The following is a 24257-nucleotide window of genomic DNA, read 5'->3' as shown; positions in this document are numbered from 1 at the left end:
TATGTAAAATTTATCTTATTTTGATTTTTTTTCTAATTGTTAAAAATTATAGCATTCATTAATAAATATAATCTGACCATACAGTTTTAGTCATGATTCATTTCTTTTAGTGACAACTAGAAACTTAGAGGTTGTTTTCTGTTCTTTGTAAAACAATGTTTTACTCTATTTAGAGATGAACATAATGATATTTTAGCTGTGGCAGACTGGGGACAAAAACTCTCTTTCTACCAGCTTAGTGGAAAACAGGTATTTTTAAAAATATTTTTTTAAATAAATATTTTAAGGATTTCACATTTACCATTTGTAACTTTACATTTGTAAACTGAAAGCTCAGTAAATTGACTTCCTTTTGCCCTGATTATAAAACACGTGTAAGACCAACATGTACTCCCTATGTAATGACTGATTTTTTTTGTTCAGAATGTGCTCTATTCAAAACTGGGAAACACATTTTAAAAACATAAACTTTTGTTCTGTTTCAGATTGGAAAAGACCGGTCTTTAAACTTTGACCCTTGCTGTGTCAGCTTTTTTTCAAAAGGAGAGTATATTGTTATGGGAGGGTCAGATAAGCAGGTTTCTTTGTATACAAAAGATGGTATACGCCTTGGTCCCATTGGTGAACAGAATTCATGGGTTTGGTCTTGTAAAGTAAAACCAGAATCCAACTATGTGGTGAGTAGCTACTATTTCCTGACTTATTTTTTCAGAATTTATATATTACCTAACTTCTTACTTGATAAATCTTGAGAAGATGAAGAAGTACTTTTAATAAAGGTAAAAAAAAAAAAAGTAATATCTAATGAGTCTTCTACAAAGAAGTGAACTAGTAAAGTAGTGGTGAAGGTGCAAGAAGCAAAGGTGTAATTTGTTTAGGAGTGCAAAGCAGATAGTAAAGTTAAATAGGATATAGTAGATGCAAATGTTTTAAAAAAATACCAAAGGAGACATTGTGACAATGTTGATGGCAGAAAGAGGATCTGAAAGAATTATACTAGGTAGTTATGGAAAGAGGGGAATCAATGGAGTAATGATGTTGGCTGCAAAGAATTCTGAACATCTAGCAGTAGATTCTCCAAAGAGAATACCACAAATGTGCTGAAATACATGGAGGGGTACAGTTCACCTGGAAATGATGTTAGAAATGGCAGTTGAATGTCATGAAGTGTCAGGTCTGGCACTCGCATGTAACTCATCTGTAAAGGAAAAGAACAGAAACTCTAACGGATTTTTGGTGTTATGGAACAATTGTGCTTTTAGGGGAAGCATATAAAGTTAGTTGAGAGAATATTATATAAAATAACAAGGGATTTATTAAAGCTAATCTTTTTTTCTTTATGGTAGAACTAGGTGGCTCCGCCCCCTGCTCACTTTGCTCGTCCAACCCGGGTTTGGTTTACCGGTTAAACAATATAAAGAGATTGTTATTTTCATGGGAATTGTTACATATGCATTATTTTTACTTTAAAACTTTTGTAAAAACAATACTTGTCGTTTATTTCTGGCCCCAGGCGTGGTTAAATCTCTTTGTCACCACACGTATAACGCTGCTCGCGTTGTTTAAGGGGGCAGTTGATTGCACGCTAAGGAAATGCTGTCTTTCTGCTGCTGCTGCTGGCGAGCTGCGTTTTCTGTTTGTCGCGCTGTGCGTTGATCATTTAAAAGCCTGTGCAGCAGCTGTCCTTTTGCCACTTCGCATTTCTGCCGATCGCGTTGTGAAGGGGGGGTGCTGGGGGTGTGGGCTGAACGCACGCTAAGGAGAAGCAGTCGGGTCATCTGCTGGCGAGGTGTGTGTTCTGCTTGTTGTTTGTCATTGTTTTAAGAGCTGGGAGCACATGAAGTGTGTCTGCCAAAAGCATTCCAACAATTGCTAGGTCAAATGTCCGTGAACTTGTTTTAAATGTTGTCTCACTGCCTTGTCTTGCATGACATTAAAGTGTCTCTCATGGGACATCAAATTGTGTTATGAGAAGATCACGTCTCGTCTCCCTAGTCTCCCTCCCAAGATTTTTTTTTTTATAATAGAGAGATATACTGTTGATTTTTTCCATTCCTCCTGTTTTGGCTTATAAATAAAAAGATCATTTTATAATTTTACTTTCTTTTTGTGTTTATAGTCATAGAAAAAAAGGAATCCATTTACCAGTGCCACTCCAGGCAAATTTTGATTTATTAAATTATTAAACTGTATAGTTATAAAAGGGAACATCAGTTATGAACCAAATGAGAAGCCTAACTACACCTGGTTTTCTGTTTAAAATTGGATTATCAAGTACAATGGATATCTTCACACTTCCTGGATATAATTGCTAATACAATATTTAGTTTAAGTCATTAAAAATATTTATTAACTCATCAATAACTGTTTTCATTTAAGAATATAATCAACAAGTACATCCCTCAAATTAAATATAATATAATTTGGTGTTGAATTCTTCATTTAAAAATGTTTAAAAATGATTGTGCATATTTTTCAAAGCTTTGCATTAGGTGTGCTGCTTACTGCAACAATTACAGACAGAGAGGAAAGTGCAGCAATCAGTTATCAAATAAGACAGTTAACTCTATGTTTCTGTTAATGGCAAATAGTGTTTATATCATCCCACTAATAACATTTCAGCTTTTTTAAGACCAAGTAAATTTTGCATCAGTTTTGCTGAGGCAAAAAAAGCACTGGAAGAATATATATGTACAGTATGTACTGTATGCATGTATAATTTTAACAACAGGCGCACTAGAGGTGCAACAATGAGATGATCCCCAAAACAGGACTGATTTAACAGGTGGAGGCCACTGACATTTTTCCCTCCTCATCTGTTTTTTCACTAGTTTTGCATTTGGCTACGGTCAGTGTCACTACTGGTAGCATGAGGAGATACCTGGACCCTACAGAGGTAGCACAGGTAGTCCAACTTCTCCAGTATGGCACATAAATACATGCCATTGCCAGAAGTTTTGCTGTGTCTCCCAGCACAGTCTCAAGGGCATGGAAGAGATTCCAGGAGACAGGCAGTTACTCTAGGATAGCTGGGCCAGGCCGTAGAAGGTCCTTAAGCTATCAGAATGACCGGTATCTGCTCCTTTGGACAAGGAGGAACAGGATGAGCACTGCCAGATGATCTCCAGCAGGCCACTAGGGCGAATGTCTCTGAACAAACAACCAGAAACAGACTTCATGAGGGTGGCCTGAGGGCCCAACGTCCTCTAGTGGGCCCTGCGCTCACTGCCCGGCACCGTGGAGCTCGTTTGGCATTTGCCATAGAATTCCAGAATTGGCAGGTTCACCCTGAGCACATGTGACAGATGTGAAAGGGTCTGAAGAAGCTGTGGAGAATGTTATGCTGCCTGTATCATCATTCAGCATGACTAGTTTGGTGGTGAGTCAGTGATGGTCTGGGGAGGCATATCCATGGGGTATATAGGACACAGACCTCTACAGGCTAGACAAAGGCAACTTGACTGCCATTAGGTATTGGGATGAAATCCTTGGACCCATTGTCAGACCCTATGCTGGTACAGTGGGTACTTGGTTCTTCCTGGTGCACTACAATCCCCGGTCTCATGTGGCGAGAGTATGCAGGCAGTTCCTGGAGAATGAAGGAAGTGGCCCTCACCCTCACCTGACCTAAATCCAATAGAACACCTCTGGGTGTGACATTATGTTTCGTCCATTCCGACACTGCCAGCTTGCACCTGAGACTGTCCAGGAGCTCAGTGATGCCCTGGTCCAGATCTGGGAGGAGATCCCCCAGGACACCATCTATCATCTCATTAGATGCATGCCCCCCTACCGACAACGTCAGGAATGCATACAAGCACGTGGGGGCCATACAAGCTACAGAGTACGATTTGGAGTTACTGCAATGAAATTTCGGCAAAATGGACTAGCCTGCCGCATCATTTTTTCATTTTGATTTTCGAGGTGTCTTTGAATTCAGCTCTCTGTATGTTGATAATTTTCTTTTCCATCAAAGGATGTAGCATCCTTTCATTCCTAATATATTACCCAGTCCATATCATTAGAGGTATCCAGCAGGACTTTTTCCCATTGAGATCTGATGTGTTTTCAAAGTGTTCCTTTAATTTTTTTGAGCAGTATATTTTGTTTTATTGCCTCAATAAAATGTAATTTATATCTTTGACTATTGAAATCTATTTGTCCATTTTAATGTGCCTACTGTTGAGGGAAAAGTAAATTCTGGGCACTTGAAGGCATTTATGTTAATACCATGTTCATTTCACTGTATTGTATGGTTTAAATTGTGTTAAATTTTTTTTTTTCCTAATGGCACAAAATAATTGTGTTAAATAAGTAAAAAATATAGAACTGTTATTCTACTGCTAGGTGGTTGGCTGCCAGGATGGAACAATTGCACTGTACCAGCTGATCTTCAGTACTATTCATGGTCTTTATAAGGACAGATACGCTTACAGGGGCAGCATGACAGATGTTATTGTTCAGCACCTTATTACAGAGCAGAAAGGTAAGATCAATTACAGCATTTACCAAAACGTAATGCTTTTGTACTTTTTATGAAATTATTGTAAATGCAATTGATATTGGTAATTTATGGAAATAATATACAGGTAAAATTCCATTACAATGAATATCTTTACAACAAAATTTTCATTACAACGAAGTATTTTTATGGTCCCGACAGCTTCCCCATATGACATGAGTCTATAGAAATCTCGTTACTACAAAGAACGAAGTGCACAAAAGGCCTTGAAATGCCTGAATGAATCATCCACAGAGCAGTTAGTTCTGTGGCCGCAGCTCAGTTGTGCACAACGATCCCCAAACAGAAACACTGTAAATTTTTTTTTCTTTCTTCAAACTTTCCTCGTGCTGTTTTTTTTTTTTTGCCTTTTTTGTTTCCTGCCGATTTCAGTGATATATTTGCTTATTGCTCGTCAATATTTGAAAAACATCCATTGGAATTTAACTCATTGTCACCCTCCTATAGAAACGGCAGACATGAAAAAACGATAACAGTTAATATTAGAAGAAAAAAACTTAAATTTTTTGCAACTCTCGATTGCAGCAAAAAGAAAAAGGACGTTGCCAGTGAATTCGGAATTTCGCCATCGACACTGTCAACTTTCTTGAAAGACAGAGAAAAAAAAGAAGAAAAATCTTGGGTCGCAAACGTATGTGAGTTGCTGCATTTGAAGACGTTGAAAAAGAAGTTTTTATGTGGTTCAGTGATGCTCGTTTAAGAAACATTCCTATTAATGCAGTACTCATTCAAGAAAATATGAGGTGTGTAGGACCTCCCCCAACTAGACAGCATGCTGAAGAGCGTCCCGAAGTGTGATCTCCACATCTGTACGGGGCAATAGATGTGGAGCTGTCCCAGACACAGACAGGCGGACATGTTGTTTTCAAACCACCACACGTTTTATTTACAATTATTTACAATAATGTGTCACTCGGACATTAAATAAAGTCAGTGCACAAACCCCAACACAGTCCTGGCCACTCAATGTCTTTTTTCAGGCCGCCTCCACTCTCCTCTCTGCCTCGTCCTACTTCCACCCAACTCTAGCCTCGAATGAAGGGAGACAGCCCCTTTTATCCATTCCCTGGATGAGCTCCAGGTGTTTCCGACACTCCCCCGTTGGCCACGCCCCAGAGTGGCCGAAGTGCCGGCTGTTCTCCCGCCAGCTCTCCGGGTGTCCTTTTAAGTCTTTCCCCAGCACTTCCTGGTGTGGTGGAAGTGCTGAGGTAACAGGTCCCCAAGGCATTGGGGCGCCTCCTGGCGGTAACCACGGACCCCTACAGGGAGGGGCTTCCATGCCCTCAACCCGTGGCCCCCAAAGCAACCAGGAAGGTGGCCCCCACGTGTTCCAGGGTGGGCGCAGACCCACATCCGGTCCCTCACGGCGTCCCGGCCAGGTCGTTGCCCCTGGCATCCCTGACACAGGCTAAGAGCTATGCTGCATCTCTCCGCCAAAGTAAACAGAAAAGATCTTGATGGGTGATGCAAGGTTAGGAGCGTGTACATTGTAAATACAGATAACAGGATTACTTGGTCACTGACCTGCCTGACTGCTGTGTCTGTGTATAGCAGAGTGGCAGATCACGCTACAATAAATAACTGTGCCGTTCCTGTTTCAAGCTGAATAAAGCTGGTTTTACTAAAGTACTGAGACTCAGCCTCGCGTTTTGGGGTGCAAGACAGGGACTTATAGCGCAACCCCGATCTTTTATGATTTGCTTCTGTGGTGCTTCACTGCACCACTGTGAGCCTGCTATTGCCCTGCCCCAGCAACGGACAAACAATCTTCCACAGATGCTGCAATCTCGCTTTGGGATGCACTTCAGCATGTTGTTCCCATTGAGTGGGGAGTGGGGGGATCCCAAAAGTGTTCAGAAACCTCACAATATGAAGAAGAAGACAAGGATGATTTGGCTTCTGATTGATAACTGTGCTGCACACAACATGCTTCCACATTTAGATGATTTTTGCTTTGCATTCCTCCCACCCAATTGGACAGCAGTGCTTCAGCCATTAGATTTGGGCATCATTCACACACTGAATGTGTATTATGGCAAGAAAATGCTGAGAAAAATTCTCGTCAGCATAACTTTTAGGCAGGAGGAGATTAAAATTAACGCGAAAGAACCTATTGAATTGAATGCAAATGCCTGGGCACAAGCTAAAGAAAGCACCATAGTAACAAATACAGAATCTCATTACAATGAAATTTTCACTGTAAAACTGTGAAACAACAATGCTTCCTGGGGCATCAACAAGTCATTCAGTAATTGTATCCTTCCATCCATCCATTATCAAACCTGCCTAATCCAGTTTTAGATTTGTGAAATGCCAGAATCTATTCTACCAGCACTGTGTGCTAGGCAGATGCCAGCCATGGTTCAGATTCTAGTCCATTGTAGAGAACACTTTCACATACTCCCACACTCCCTCAACACTATGCCAGTTTAGAGTTAATGTAACCTGTACATCTTTGAGTAACTGGAGGAAAACCTCACATACATGGGGAGATCTTGCAGAATCCATTCCAATAAGGTTTGAGGATTCTTTGTGGCATTGCACTGTTAAAGCATGGTGTTACCAAATATTAGATGACTATATACTCTTTTTGCCTAGGTCCTAGGTTTCATCCAATAACTGACTATAATAAGTTTGTTGGAGCTATCTGAGGCTTATGTGTAAATCAATATAAGTCAACCGGTGTCTTTATAAGTATGATTTTTGCACAGCCTACTTTTCAAATGTAAATACTCATATGTGCTCATAGACCGTGGTTCCTCATGACCCCATAGTGGACTAAGTGAATTTAGGAAATTGACCACTGGATTTATTATGAGCATAATGTTATCAACAAAAGTAGTTTAGAATTGTTACCTCCTATATAGTTGACATGTTGTTCATTTGAGCGCTGGGTTACTTGCTTATAGAGTCAGTGTGCTTCTTCACCTGTTATGATAGGAGCTAACTTCAAGTTCTTCTCATAGTTCAAAGACTTGCTCTTTGTTTCCTTTGCAATCTTAAAAAGACTTGAAAGAGTATATATCAATGAGGTACAGAAAATGGATGGATGGAACATTTTACTTAATTATGATTAGGTGTTCGCTGTTTACTCATTATCTTCTAGAGAAAGGGTAGCTCAAAGAGAAGTTGGCTTTGTTTTTTTTGATATGATCTCTGTGCAACAACAATAACAACAACACCATATATTTCATATAGCACATTTTCATACAAACAATGTAGCTCAAAGTGCTTTACACGATGAAGAAACAGGAAAAAGATAAAATAAGAATTAAACTCGGAGAACACTAATTACATAGAATAAAAGTAAGGTCAGATGACTAGGGAGGACAGAAAAAACAAAAACACTACAGATGGCTGGAGAAAAAAATAAAATCTGCAGCGGTTCCAGGCCACGAGACCGCCCAGCCCCCTCTGGACATTCTACCTAACATAAATAATCTCAATCAGTCCTCATTGAATTCAGGGTTCTCATGGAAGAACTTGATGATTATGGTCATGGGGACTTCTGGCCTTTAAACCATCAAAGTAAGGAAGTCACAGTGCTTTGATTAGGTGGTGGTGGTGCAGATCACCACCACAGAAAACCAGAAAAAGAACAGAAGAGAAAGTAGGGGTTAGTACGGATTTTGGGGCCACTATGAATAATAATTATGATTAATTGAATATACAGAGCATCAGGATTAAACTTAAATGAAGCTATGAAAAAGCCATGTTAAAGTAATGAGTTTTTAGTAGTTATTTAAAAGTGCTCCACCACATTAGCCTGGTGAATTTCTGTCGTTAAGCTATTCCAGATTTTAGGTGCATAACAGCAAAAGGCCGCCTCACCACGTCTTTTAAGTTTAGCTCTTGGAATTCTAAGCAGACACTCATCTGAAGATATAAGGTTACGATTTAGAGTGTAAGGTGAGAGGCATTCCGAAATATAAGATGGAGCGAGATTATTTAAGACTTTGTAAAACATAAGCAGTATTTTAAAGTCAATTGTAAATGACACAGGTAACCAGTGTAGTGACATCAAAACTGGAGAAATGTGCTCGGATTTTCTTTTCCTAGTTAAGATTCTAGCAGCTGCATTCTGCACTTGTTGCAGTCGATTGATGCCTTTTTTTGGGTGTTCCTGAGAGGAGTACGCTGCAGTAATCTAGTCGACTGAAACCAAAAGCATGAACTAATTTCTCAGCATCTTGCAATGTTATAAGAAGTCTAACTTTTGCTATATTTCTTAAGTGAAAAAATGCTGTCCTAGTAATCTGATTAATATGTGATTTAAAATTCAGGTCAGAGTCAATAATTACCCCTAAATTCTTTACTGCCGTCTTGACGTTTAATCCTAATGGATCAAAAGAGGAATTGTCAGAATCAAATATAAAATAAGAGTATGAAAAGTATAAAATTGATCTTTGGGCCCCAGGGATTGAACCAGACATTGCAAATAAATAATGTACAAATAGCAAATAATACTCTCTACTGGAAATGCAGTAAAATCGTTTAATCTTTTTTTTTTTAAAGCAGTAATTTTTTAATGGAATAAAATCCATTTAGTGTTCAAATTTGATGATGTGATAAAACTGTAAATTTTTTGGTAATCTAGAAGTCAGTCTTTAATAGTACAGTATTTTTATTAAATATACAGTGTAGCTTCTTTTTTGCATTTCTATTGCATATATTTTTTACATTGTATTGCATTTTACACAAATATATGAAAGCATAATATAATGCAATATTTTTCATTTCAGTGAGGATTAAATGTAGAGAGCTCGTTAAGAAAATTGCCATTTACAAAAACAGATTGGCAATCCAACTACCAGAGAAAATTCTGATTTATGAACTCTACTCCGATGACTCCACAGATATGCATTATCGTGTAAAAGAGAAAATCTGCAAAAAATTTGAGTGCAGCCTGTTGGTTGTTTGTTCACAACATATCATTTTATGCCATGTAAGTTATACGGGTTTTAAGAAAATATTCCTGAATGTGTTTGTATTGTGTTATTGAGACAGAGATTGTTGTATTTCTAAATACTAATACTTTAGAAAATTCTGTGATTTACATAAATACGTTAAAATGTTGATGATATTAGGAGAAGGCAGGCTCTACATTCAGAATTATACCTTTTGACACTAAAGAAACTGAACAACTAATCTATAAATCCAGACATCATTACTATGAACATGGAGGTAAAGCTAATAAGCTTTTAGCTCAACAAATTCACAAGCAAGAAGTGCGCAACGCAATCTCGGTAATCACCAAGCGAACGGAGATAAAATCGTCGAACACAAAAATATAATGCACACTTTCAGAGACTACTATAAATCCCTATATACTACTGAGTTTAAAGAAGACAATACACAATCTAATGCATTTCTGGATACATTACAGATACCACAAATAGACACTTTTAGTGTGGAGGAACTTGATAAACCTCTGGCGTTATCAGAATTACTAGATGCTATAAAGTCACTCCAAGGCAGGAAAGCAGCAGGCCCTGATGGCTACCCTGCAGAATTTTACAAGAAATTCTCCACTCAGCTAGCTCCCCTCCTATTAGCAACATTTACAGAAGCCAGAGATAACCAATCTCTTCCTCTAACCTTTTGCCAAGCACTAATCACTGTTTTCCAAAACAAAATAAGGACTTATTACAATGTGCATCATACAGACCAATTTCACTTCTGAATAACAACGTTAAAATACTCTCTAAAATCATAGCTAGAAGGATGGAGAAAGTGCTCCCCTCGGTAATATCACAAGACCAAACTGGATTTATTAGGGGCCGACACTTATCTTCAAATCTTCGACGCCTGTTTAATGTAATATACTCACCAACTAAATCAAACACCCCAGAAATATTATTATCATTGGATGCAGAAAAAGCATTCGACATGATTGAATGGAAATACCTTTTTACTACATTGGAGAAGTTTGGGTTTGGCCCGAACATTTGTGCATGGATTAAATTACTGTATACTAACCCAGAAGCTTCAGTTTGCATCAACAACATTTGCTCAGACTACTTTAAACTAGAGCGTGGCACTAGACAAGGATGCCCTTGTCACGCTGCTGTTTGCATTGCCATTGAACCACTGGCAATACATTGTCGAAATACTGATCAGATAAAGGGGATTAGCAGAGAAGGACTGGAACAGAAAATCTCATTATATGCAGATGATATGGTACTGTATATATCGGACTCAGAAAATTCTGTGCCTGCAGTCTTAGCAGCACTCACAGAATTTCAAAAGATCTCTGGTCTCAGAATTAATCTGAATAAAAGTGTACTCTTTCCAGTGAATTCTCAAGCATATAATATTAGATTAGATACCCTACCTTTTATCATTGCAGAACAGTTTAAATACCTAGGGGTAAACACAAAGCTCTATATCAACAAAATTTCGTCTGCATGGAAAAAATTAAACAAGACTTGCATAGATGGTCAACCCTTCATCTCACACTAGCTGGAAGAATTAACACTGTTAAGATGAATATTCTTCCTAAGCTCCTTTTATTTCAAAACATCCAATATACATTAATAAATCATTCTTTAGGCAATTAGATTCAACAATAACCTCATTTATTTGGAATTCAAAACATCCACGCATCAAAAGAGCGACCCTACAAAGACAAAAGGCAGAAGGCGGCATGGCTCTACCTAACTTCCAGTTTTATTACTGGGCAGCAAATATACAGGCGATAAGAACCTGGACACAAATAGAAGAACATACACAGGCTTGGACCGCAATAGAAGTAAAATCCTGCAGTACTTCTTTGTATTCCTTGCTCTGTGCTCCAATAAACACACGTTATCGGCAATACAAATAACCCAATTGTGCTCCACTCACTTAGAATCTGGAACCAATGTAGAAAGCATTTTAAGACGGAGAAGCTTCTATCTGTGGCACCTCTGCAAGAGAACCACCTCTTTCAACCTTCACAAACATATGCAGTTTTAATATCTGGAAAAATTTGGAATTAACTTGCTTAGAGATCTTTATATAGACAACGTCTTTGCATCCTATGAACAATTACATTCCAAATTTAACATTCCAGCTACACATTTCTTTCACTATCTTCAAATCAGGAACTTTGTTAAACAGAACCTTCCAGATTTTCCTCATCTTGCACCCTCATCCATGCTGGAAAAATATTGCTCAATCTCAAGGACTTAGACTCCATCTCTACAATATATAAAATCATTTTACAATCCCTCCTTTCAAAGATCCAAGAGGACACTGGGAAAAAGATCTCTCAATTAATATATCAGAAAAGGAGTGGAAAGTAGCAATGCAGAGAATTCACTTGAGCTCCATATGCAAAGCATACAATTATACAACTCAAAATTATATATCGAGCACATCTGTCTCACTAAAACTCTCCAAAATGTTTCCAGGGCATGATCCAACCTGTGAATGTTGCAACCAAGTCTCAGCCTCACTAGGTCACATGTTCTGGGCCTGCACCAAATTAACATTATTCTGGACAAAAATTTTAATTACCTTCAGACAGCCTTGGACTCACAATCCCTCCTAACCCATTAACAGCTGTGTTTGGGGTTCTTCCAGAGGGGCTTAAAGTGGAGAAAGACAAACAAATTGTGATTGTATTCACTACAGTTTTGGCACGCAGACTTATTCTGATAAACTGGAAGAACCCAAACTCTTCTCTTTTTAAGTCAGTGGGAAACCAATGTGTTATATTATTTGAAATTGGAAAAAATCAAATACTCAGTTAGAGGTTCCATACAGACTTTTTTCAAAACAAGGCAGGATGTAATCAGTAAAATTTTAAAATAAGCTCATAAAGCACAGAGAATTTATTAATTTAGGTATGTTTACAAGCCTTAAATTTAACGCCGTTTGGCTTGCTCTCAGGGGTGGGGTGGGGATCGATCTGTTCTTAACTCAATTTTTCTTTTTGTAAAAACTTGATTGCTTTGTATGGATTGCAATAAAATTAATAAAAAGAAAAAAAAATAAAATGTTGATGATATGAAATGTTGTGGCTATATACAACACCGTAATGTCACAATTTGGACAGCTTATTGATGATGTTTCTTTAAATGGTTTTAGGAAAAAAGGCTCCAGTGTTTGTCATTTAACAGTGTTAAAGAGAGAGAATGGCTTATGGAGTCCTTAATCCGTTACATAAAAGTCATTGGTGGTCCACCAGGAAGAGAAGGTCTTTTGGTAGGCCTAAAAAATGGAGCCGTAAGTAACTGTCAAGTTATTTCTATTATTGCAGTTGAATAAAAATGTCACATTCTTTTTTGATTTTAATATTTTAAGCTTTATATATAAATAGAAACAAAGTTTGTCAATATGGTGTTTTATTTGTTATAAAATCATAATTTAGCAGTGTTAAGGTTCTGATGAATCATTCAAAAACACCTATAATTATAGAGTTGCATATTGTCATAGCATTTGTTTTATAATCATGAAAAATGTCCAAAAAAATTGTCTGTGATTTAATGCCTGGTTATAGAAGCTCATGTCTTTCTAATGTTTCTTGCTTAAATCAACATAAACATATTAATACTGCAAGACTTTTTTCGTCAGTAAAAAGTTTAACTAATTTATGTTTCTTTAGATTCTAAAAATATTTGTCGACAATCCGTTTGCCATCACACTGCTGAAACAGGTGACGTCTGTGCGCTGCCTGGACATGAGTGCATCTCGGAATAAATTAGCCGTAGTTGATGAGCATAACACATGCCTCGTCTATGATATTCGCACAAAGGAGCTGCTCTTCCAGGTACAGATTGACTGCTTATAATAAATAACTTTGACATTATTTTTTATTTAGCCTTATCTCCTTGTACTCTTGTCTACTTTCTGCATCTCTCCGACTGTCCCACTTCTTCTTTGCCATCCTCTTCCTATGTATACTCTCCTGTATTTCCTTATTCCACCGCCAGGTTTCCCTTTCCTCCTTCCTCTTTTCATATGTCGTGCCAAGCACCCTTCTTGCTGTCACCCTTACTACATCTGCTGTAGTTTCACAGCTGTCTAGTAACTCTTCACTGTCTCACCTCCTCCCTAAACTCAACCTTGCAGTCTTCCTTTTTCATCTTCCACCATTTGATCCTTGGCTCTGCCCTCACTCTGTTCCTCTTCTTGATCTCCAGTGTCATCCTACAGACCACCATCCTATGCTGCTTAACTACACTTTCCCCTGCCACCACTTTGCAGTCTTCAATCTCCTTCAGATTAACTCTTCTGCATAGGATGTAATCTACCTGTGAGCATCTTCCTCCCTCTTGTACGTGACCCTATGTTCCTCTCTCTTCTTAAAATATGTATTCACCACAGCCATGTCAATCCTTTTGGCAAAATCCACTATCCTCTGACCTTCTTCATTCCTCTCCTTGACACCATACCTACCCATCAACACCTCATCTCCACTGTTCCCTTCAGCAACATGCCCATTGAAATCCGCTCCAATCACCACTTTCTGTCCCTTTAGGTACACTGTTCATCACTTTACCCAACTCAATCCAAAAATCTTCTTTCTCAGCCATTGCACACCCAACTTGCGGTGCATCTGCACTAACAACATTCATTATCACACCTCCAGTTTCCAGCTTCATAATTATTACTCTACCTGACACTCTTTTCACCTCCAAAGCACTCTTGACATACTGTTCCTTCAGAATAACCCCTACCCCATTTCTTCTCCCATCCACACCATGATTGAACAATTTGAATCCACCTCCGATCCACCTGGCCTTACTCCCCTTCCATTTAGTCTCTTGCATGCACAATATATCAGAATTACTAATAAATAAAACAAAAACAAATCCTTGCTGCTTCTCTGTTCCTGCCTAAACTGGTCTTGAACATCCTGTCCATTTGTAGATATTCATTTATCTACCACTATACCACACCAAAGCACTCATTTTCCATTCCTGCTCTTTCTTATTCTCTCCAGATCTTCATCTCACTACTTTCGGCCTTTTGAGCATTTGTTCCATTCTTCACGTTGCTTCACTGAATATTCCAGGGGTGCTGAGATGCTTTAATCAATTCTTCCCAACTACTCTGGCCTGGTCATCTCTTTGTTGGCCGCTTCCCAACATGTCTGAGCCTTTTGTTGTGCGTACTTTCCCTGGCAACTTCCACAGTATTCCATGTATTAGCCAGATGGCACAATTCCATGTGTTACCTTCTGAGAATGTTTATTGTCTAGTGGTCAAGAGGCGTTGCCACCTCTGGCATTTCCTCCCAAGCCTCACTTTTCTTTCGCCAGCTAACCACCCATTCAAATAGGCTATATTTTTGTAAAACTGAAATATTTTATGATGGTCTTTTAAAATAGCGTGTGCGATCCACTAAAGCACCGAATACCCAAAGGATCTGAAACTCCATCTCCTGGATATGTGAAACAAGAGCACTGACTGCTGTGCCTCCAAAATAACTTTGTAAAAATAAACTTTTATATGATAGTGTAGTCAAATGCATTTGGGAAGTCTTTTTTTCCTTCAGGAGCTGCCAGTTCAGTATAATTTCTTTGCTCTGATATCCTATGCACATATTCATCAAGACTGATAATCGGGCAAAAGGAATCTTAAACCCTGCTAAGTCTAGTAAGCCTCTTATTTATGAGGGCACCTTGGCTGCCTTTCTTCAGCAATGATTATGTGTCTCTTGCTGCTTATTTCCTTGTAATTCTTGCATTGCAAGTTGTAGTTTCTCACCTTTGAACTTTTAACTAGTAATATTTTATGAAATTAACATAATATCTTTAAAACTGTGGCAGAGCCAGCATTTCCCATGCTATATTGTCTTAATGAATCAGCCATTGATAAACATAATTGTTTCATTTTTTTTCCCCCATTTCAAAATTCATTTTATTCCATTTTTCTTACATTTTGGTTAATGTGGCTCATAACCAAGGAAAATGTCCTCCTTAGTGTTACATTTTTTCTCAAAAAAGCATGTAAAAAATGTTACATTTTTTTTGCTTGAAAAATTTCATTTATATTAAATCTCATCTTTCTAATGTAAAATGTGCAAAACACTAAAAGTACAAAGTCAGAAGTGGAGAAAGTATAATAATAATAATAATAATAATATGAGCAGCACATGTGCTAATGACATTGGAGTCACTTTCGAGTTCCCAGAATCACTTTCAGTTTCAATTTCACTGCCTGAAGACAGATTCACTTCATCATCACTGCTGATAACAGACATTTCTTAAGAGACACCATTATGAGGCTAGAAGAAGACACATCTACACCTCTGCCCAGGTAACGTTCTGGCCTGACACTTACACAAGATGTGTCTACACCGTTGCCCAAGTAATGCTCAACACTACTCAGGAATAACTCTTTTAGAACTGTTTTTACAGTCCAAGTGACTCTGCGGTCTAACACTAAGGACATTGAAACAAAAATAATTTTCCAGGATGTCGGAGCTATGCGTACAGTGGAAGAAAGAAGGGACAACATTTCCAATAAATAATACATTGATTTTTCATGATATTATGGCCATTTTTCAATATTTTTGTAGTGTATAGAATGCTTATGTTTTAAAAAGCATGTTTTATGCTTCTTAAGTTGATAGACATCCTTTGGCAAGCAGAAAAACTGATGTCTATTAATTACTGTATTTAAGTCAAAGTTTGTCGTGAGTCTGATTGGTGAAAAAAGCATGCACAGTGCATTTTTTATAACTAATAGTCCAATGGGTTATGCACCAGGAATAAAAGCTTATTGACTCTGGGTCAGTGCATCACTGCTGAACTTTAAAATGCCATTCAGTCCATTAAGTTTGTTTTATTAGTCAATAGCTAAGCTGTTCCAATATCTCAGTCAGATTCTTCTTAAACGTTGCCAGGGTTTCTGCATGAACTCCATGTCTCAGTAATTTGCTCAAGAGTCCCACAACTCTTTGTTTAAAGAAGTTCTTCCTGGCTTCAGTCCTAAATGCATTTCTCCTTAATTTCCACTGTTGTCCATATGGTGCTTTGGAACTCTCTAGTTTATATCAATTAAATTGAAAGGGCTCTTCTGGATGTGCTTTATCAATGTCTTTCAGAATTTTGAAAACTTGAATTAGGTCCCCTCTCAGTCTCCTCTGCTCGAGACTGAACAAGCTTAATTCTTTCAATCTGTTAGAGCGCAACCTGCCTTTAAATCCTGGGATGTGCTTGGTTGTTCTCCGCACTACTTCAGTGTTTAATGCTCCCTCCAGTGCTAACACCTCTGTTTGAACTGAACGCTGCAATCAGGAACGCAAACCTTTTCCATTGCCAGCTAGTCGACTCTTTTGAATATTGACCCCATGTTAGAGGGTTTCTTTTGCTGTTTGTCTGTGCTTCAGCAAGTAGCTTTTGAGCTCTTTTTCAAATGGTTCATTGGAAAAATAGTTTAGTGCTAGTGTTTCAGTTTCCTTGAGATATTCCTGTGATGGCAATATTCTGGTTCTTTCTTTACAGTGTGCTGCCATGGATTCAGCAGATTGATGTTGCCACTTCACTATGTAGGGTGAAAGCTGGCAAGATGATATGTAACTGGGTGAATGAGTGTATGACTGTAAAACTGCAAGATTATCATTGGTCCTTTGCATTTAAAAACTCCCAAGAGTCACTCATTGTAGCAGAGTTCTTTTTTAGTTCAATTGCCTACTAACGTTTGGGTTTTGATGCTTTCTATTGAAATAAGTGTTATTTTACTCTGACTCTCTTACACATTTTTTCAGGGAGGGTACAGCAACTAGCAGGATTTACATTGTATCTGGGAGATGGCTGGGTGGTAGATCAGGTTAGGGCACAACTTACTGTAGGTTATGTTAGTTTGACTGAAGCATGCTTAAAAAAACTACACAACATATTAATGTGTACTTTCTTAGTTTCAGGACCATGCCATTTATTCCAACTAGATTATTTAAGAGTAAATTACTTTGTTTCCCCCATAAAGGCATTTTCTGATGATTAATAGTTATTTCATTTCTCTCCAAATTACTTAAGTATGATTATGTTTAGAGCATTGTGAATTGAGAAATATTTATTAATTTAGCAAAGATGATGCATCATACAGCACTAATGGAAATGCACAAAATGATTCAGTATGTGAAAAGCATCTGTGCAAACAAAATAACATTAAACAAGCATGACACTTTTAATGTACTGTATGTGCTTATGGTACAATACCGTGTTAAATATTTAAAGAATTTACCCTTTTTTGTCTTCCTCTGTACAGGAACCAAATGCTAATAGTGTGGCCTGGAATACTCAATGTGAGGACATGCTGTGCTTCTCAGGCAGTGGCTATCTGAACATCAAAGCCAGCAATTTTCCAGTTCACCAGCAGAAACTGCAAGGTTTTGTGGTGGGCTACAATGGTTCCAAGATTTTTTGTTTACATGTCTATTCCATGTCTGCAGTTGAAGTTCCTCAGGTAAAGAAGATTACCTTTTAGTTCTCATTTTTACAGAAAATACAGATAACCTTTTCAGTTACTTTTCCACTAATTAATTCAAATTGTGAGGGTCACTCCTTTGTTTGTGTTCCTCTTTTTTTTTTTATAAACACCAGAAGCGTTGTCTCCATTACCTATGTAAAAGCACATGAAGTTTACTGTTCTGTCACTCGAGTAGTATTTTTTAATTTTTTGTTGGGCATGTTTTATAAGAAACATGGCATTGAGAGATTCCTGCTGCTTGAACAGATTCTAAACATTGTCAGTTCTTGATATTAAATCTTGTTGGTTGTGAAATTCACAAGGAAATTTAGCTTTGCCTTTTCATTCTCTGTATCATTGGTCTCAAACTCCGGTCCTGATGGGCCATAGTGGCTGCAAGTTTTCATTCTAACCCTTTTCTTAATTAGTGACCTGTTTTTGCTGCTAATTAACTTCTTTTGAATTCATTTTAATTGACTTGTTGTTTCAGACTCAGACCCCTCAATTGTTTCTTTTTCCTTAATTGGCAATCAAACAATAATGAGATATACAGTAAAATGAGCCAAAACATGACCAGCAAACTGTGTCCATCACACAATATCTGCAAATAAAGAAAGATGAAGGTCTCAGGAATGCTCATCTGCTCAGGTCCACAAAACATTTAAACAGTGCTCTTAGAAAAGAGAAAATCGATAATTTTGGAAATGTCTGCCACTGAGAGCAGCAACAATCCATGGAATGAAAGAATGAGTATTATTAACAACAAGACTCAACGCCTAATTAAGCAACTGATTGGAGTGAAATTGGTTGGAGTTTGAGGCCCTGACTTAGTTGGTCTTCTGTTGGCTCACTCACTTTATGTTTCATTTCTGTTTGGGTGCCATTTAAGGAAATAAATGAAACAATTCCGAGGAACGATGAAGAAATCCTGGGGAACAAATCTTAAAAAATTTTAAGTCAATTAAAATGAAAGAAAAAGGAATTAATTAGCAGCAAAAACAGGTCATCAATTAAGTAAAGGGTTAAAATGAAAACCTGCAGCCACTGCGGCCCTCCAGGGCCAGAGTTTGAGACACTCCTCTGTATCATAGCACCATCATGATGACATTTTTGCCTTAATAATCCAAAATGCTATTTTAGAGTAATTGGTTTGTAAAGGAAACTGGTTACCATATTCCAAAATTATCAATTCAATGAGCATGTAATGAGTTGTAGAGAGTCTTTATATCCTAAAGTGTGAAGTATTGTTTAAAACTCAATCAGTATTAAAAGCAACTTAGAATGAACAAGCAACATATGTGATATAGACTGTAACAGGTGTTAAATGAGATAATAACAAGTTAGACAATGTGCACTTTTTGTAACATTCAGGTAAATCGGTGACTAAGTTAACTAATATAAATGTTGGAGCATTTCCCATATTTTATTTACTTAATCAGAGAGTTAGCTATTACATTTTTACTTATTAAACATTTTTGTAACAATGTGTCATATTCAGAAATAATAGTGTTAGAAGAATGGAAGTGCGTGTGATAATAGTGTACATTAAATGTATGCTTTTTAACAGTACTTTACAATGGAGGTAAAAATGGAGCACAAATCGGCATATTGTGTGGCTCAATAGCGTTTATACAAATTCAAGTGATGTGAAAAAGTCATTAATTGATGTGTGTTAGTGGTGGCAGGTCTGTGAGTAACTGTTGCTCAATTTTCTTAAACATACAGTAAAAGTAAAAAGTATGTGAACCGTTTGGAATTATCTGGTTTACTGCATGAATTGGTCATAAAAAGTGATCTGATCTTCATCTAAGTCACAGGTACTGATATACACAATGATACACAACAAATTCTACTCTTTCATGTCTTTATTTTACAAATGCATTCACAGTGGTAGTGGAAAAAGTAAGTGAACTTTGGGATTTAATAACTGGTTGACCCTCCTTTGGCAGCAATGACTTCAACCAAGCGCTGCCTGTTACTGCAGATGAGACCTGCACATCGTGCGGGAGGAATTTGACCCCATTCTTCCCTGCAGAACTGCCTTAACTCTTCCATATTCTTTGGTTGTCTTCTGTGTATGTCTCTCTTCAAGTCATTCCACAGCATCTCAATAGGATTGAGATCCGGGCTCTGACTGGGCCACTCCAAAAGGCGGAGTTTGTTCTTCTGAATCCATTGTGCTGTGGATTTGCTGTGATGTTTGGGGTCATTGTCCTGTTGCATCACCCAGCCTCTTCTGAGCTTAAGTTGATGGACAGACAGACACCCTCACATTATCCTGGAGAATTTGTTAATAAACTTGTGAATTCATTTTCTCCTCAATGATGGCAAGCTGTCCAGGCCCTGATGCAGCAAAACAGGCACACATTATGATGTTCCATCGACCATACTTTACTGTAGGGATGATGTTTTGATGTTAATATGCAGTGCCCTTTTTACGCCAAATGAAGTTCTGGTTGTTCCTCCAAAACAGTTCAATTTTGGTTTCATCACTCCACAAAACATTTTCTCAGTACCGTTGTGGAGTGTCCAAGTGCTCTTTTGCAAACTTCAGGCATTTAGCAATGTTCTTTTATGATAGCAGTAGCTCCCTTCTTGGTGTCCTGCCATGGACTCCTTTGTTGTTCAAAGTTTTGCGTATTGTTGTCTCATGAACAGAGATGTTAGCCAGTTCTAATGACTTCCTTTGCTGTCACTCTAGGGTTCTTCTTTACTTCATTGCTGACTTTGCGTTGTGCTCTTGTGGTCAGAGTAGCCACAATACCAAATTATCTCCATTTATAGACAACTTGCCTAACAGTAGACTGATGAATATCTAAAATCTTTGAGATGACTTTATAACCCTTTCCAGCCTTATGTAGATTAACAATTCTCGATCGTAGCTCTTCAGACAGCTCTTTTGTGCAAAGCATGATTCCCATCTGGATATGCTTCTTGTCAATAGCTCAAACTCAAACTTTATAGTGTTTTTTATTAATCAAAGTAATTCTAGGCCACACATCTGAACTTGTTTCATTAAATGGACTCCAGGTTTGATAAATTCTGACTGCAATGAGCTTTTTAAAAAGTCATTAGCTTAGGGTTCACTTACTTTTTCGAACCTTCAGTTTCACAGTTTGAATGATTTATTCAATATGGTCAAACATTAAACATAAGATTTTACTTGCAGTCTGAAGATAAGCAACAGCAGAAGTAGGTCTTTGGGTATGGATAGGTCATAACGCATGCTCAGTCTGTTGTACATTCTCATAAACCGCTGAGTATGTAGCACCATGCAAAGTGTAATCCTGCCCTGTCCTTGGTATTAGTAGCCAGCATGGTCCTTGTTGCATGCAATATACTTTGAAACACTAAACAGATTCGTAGTTGAATTCACACAGAACCTTTCTCCATGTAAAGACGGATGAGTTCACAAATTCAGCAGTGCTTTTCAATGGGAGATTTTGAACTTTCAAAACTTTGTACAGCACGATTTGTTCAAGATATCTCAATGAAAACATAACTGTTTAAGAGGGTAATATTTTAACAAAATCGGTGAGTTGTTTCATGTGGATGGATGGACAGACAGACATGACTATCACCATAGTTGCGTCACACTTTATATGTGATCACATCTAAAAAATGACATTTTTTTTGCATTAGGAATTCAGAAATAAATAATATATTAGGATCAAAACGGCTACCTTTGGTGCGGGCGATTTTAACAGTGTGAAGGACGGCCCTCATCCATACGTGGGTAGGATGCCCGGTATGGAAGGCCCAAGGAGTGTGCACAGGGCATTATCTCCCCCAGAACACTAAATGGCAGTCCCTTCAAGGTTGTAGCGGTGTGTCAGATTTTCACAGGGCAGCATGGGACATGGATTTATTGGACTCTGCCCTGTTGGATTTCGTGGGTGCCACTAGGACGTGCTGCAGGGACTGGGGAGCACTACTTCATGCTGTCGCACCACATCTACTGAGCACCAGAAGTACTCCCGGTTGTGAGATTAAAGGAGCTGCCGGCCTCACATGAGTCAGTAGAAAGGTCAACAATGCTTGCAAATAGGAGTAGAGGAGGCAGTGAACAGTGAGTGAAGGCATGAAAGAGTTGTGCTATACAGTGCTTTATTGTGCTTGTGTCTGTGGTGGTAGAGAACACTTGTGAAAAGAGTTTTCCCACAATAAAAGACTCTTTGCCTTTTAAACTTGTGTCTGAGCCTGCTTGTGTTGGGTGTTTGGGGAGCTGGAGCGCCCCCTTGTGTCCATAGTGGGTTTATAGGAGGCTACAGTTACCAACTGAGGGCCCTTTCTGGTGACTGTCCTTAAAGTGGATAAGACCAGTGCCTCAGAATTAAAACACCAGATTAAACTTTTATTAGGATAAGGGACTAAATGATGCCTTAATGATAACCAATAGCTAAGTCACTTGTTTGTTTATAACATTTATATTAAAGTAGCAGAGTAACTTACTAATATAATTTTTTCTATAATTCAAGTGTATTTAAGTTCATTGTAATTGTCTTGCTCATAAATAAAACACAGTATACTGCTGTATATTTTAACTTCTTCTTCTTCGGCTGCTTCCGTTAGGGGTCACCACATTGGATCATCTTGTTTCATATCTTCCTGTCCTCTTCATCTTGCTCTGTCATACCCATCACCTGCATGTCTTCTCTCACCACATCCATAAACCTCCTCCTAGGCCTTCCTCTTTCCTGGCAGTTCCATTCTTAGAATCCTTTTCCCAATATACCCAGCATTTCTCCTCTGCCCATGTCAAACCAATGCAATCTCGTCTCTCTGACTTTGTCTCCAAACCGTCTTACCTGAGCTGACCCTCTAATGTCCTCATTTCTAATCCTGTCCATCCTCATCACACCCAATGCAAATCTTAACATCTTTAACTCTGCTACCTCCCGCTCTGTCTCCTGCTTTCTGGTCAGTGCCACTGTCTCCAACCCATATTACATAGCTGGTCTCACTACTGTCCTGTAGACCTTCCCTTTCACTCTTGCTGATACCCGTCTGTCACAAATCACTCCTGACACTCTTCTCCACCCATTCCACCCTGCCTGTACTCTCTTTTTCACCTCTCTTCTGCAATCCCCATTACTCTGTACTGTTGATCCCAGGTATTTAAACTCATCCACTTTCATTATAATATGCAATTAAAAATAATGCTATTAAACACAAATATAAACATTTATTTCCACATAAGTGGTCAGTTCTTTATTACATTTTAGCCTTGTAATGTGGGATAAAGTGTGTGTTGATAGTTTCCAAAGCATTTGTTAAGACTGCTGTTAATGTAGATTTGTAAATGGGCAATTTTCCCAGTATTAAAAAAATAAAATAAAAGAACAAGTGTATTTACATATATCTTGTAACTAGTTTGTTAATGTTTTAATGCAGTGTTCCATCAAGACATGATTACGGTATGTTTGAAGAGAGTGTCTGTACAGAAACATCAGATTTTCTCTAAAAATTAATGTTGGTGTGCATTAATTATTACTGTGGGCTGCTGTTCAGCTTTTTAATGTTTTAACGCTCAATCTCTATATGCTGTACCGCTTCTCAAGCTTTGATATAAATTCTTTTGAAAAGCATTGTAAATTGCAGTGCACACACCTGTTAACTTATTTTCAAATATTACTATAAATCTTCAAAGTGTTTGTGTCTCCTCACAGGTGCTTGTTTAAAGAGTTGTTTTGGTCTCTAGTACTGCCATTTTCTCTTACTGATTTCTGAAATTTGCTTTCTTTTAAAATAACAGTTTTCCTAAGTGCAGGCAGAGTGATGACGTACTTAATGTTGTTGCTGCTCAGTTTCAGGGTGCAGGGTTTAAAGGACATCTCAGACACTTCGTGTTTGACGAGAGTGCATGTTCTCCCTGTGATGACATGCAAATCGCAATTATATGGTTGTTATATGGTGGTTGCTGACTCTTGTTTGGCTTTGCTTGCATCTGCATGTGTGTGTGTGTGTGTGTGTGTGTGTGTGTGTGTGTGTGTGTGTGTGTGTGTGTGTGTGTGTGTGTGTGTGTAAGAAAATGTACCCTGTTAATGAAAGTCATTCCATCCAGGAAAGGCTGATCTTGCTTCCACCCTCTAATGGAAAAAGCTGCCTTATGAAAATGAACAAATGGATTTGTGTTACCTGTGTAATGGTGTTTTTGCCCAATTTTACCCATATCTTGACTTATCTGTTATCTGTTTATCTATAAGTTGCTTTTCTTCTGTCTTCAGATCTGTTAATGTCAATGCAATAGACACATACTGTATGTTGTACAAGCATCAGGATATGCCTTGACATCCACAAAATTGTATGAATTCCAAGCTGGAGTAAACTGT

The 24257-nt window shown here is 38.1% G+C and overlaps 1 protein-coding gene across 1 annotated transcript in view; it reads left to right on the top strand.

Moving 5' to 3' along the window:
* Positions 1 to 24257, top strand: part of ift122 (intraflagellar transport 122 homolog (Chlamydomonas)) — a 79470-nt gene that overhangs the window by 7851 nt on the left and 47362 nt on the right. Inside the window, exons 8-14 of the mRNA XM_039771010.1 lie at positions 174 to 249; positions 486 to 677; positions 4348 to 4486; positions 9265 to 9467; positions 12596 to 12733; positions 13113 to 13277; positions 17725 to 17922. Coding sequence (XP_039626944.1) covers positions 174 to 249; positions 486 to 677; positions 4348 to 4486; positions 9265 to 9467; positions 12596 to 12733; positions 13113 to 13277; positions 17725 to 17922 — 1111 coding nt within the window. The remainder of the gene's footprint in view (positions 1 to 173; positions 250 to 485; positions 678 to 4347; positions 4487 to 9264; positions 9468 to 12595; positions 12734 to 13112; positions 13278 to 17724; positions 17923 to 24257) is intronic.

Source organism: Polypterus senegalus, chromosome 12, assembly GCF_016835505.1.
Source record: "Polypterus senegalus isolate Bchr_013 chromosome 12, ASM1683550v1, whole genome shotgun sequence".
In the NCBI taxonomy this organism is placed as follows: domain Eukaryota; kingdom Metazoa; phylum Chordata; class Cladistia; order Polypteriformes; family Polypteridae; genus Polypterus; species Polypterus senegalus.
Note: the sequence above shows the minus strand (reverse complement) of the source record. Positions and strands in the feature narration are given on the sequence as shown.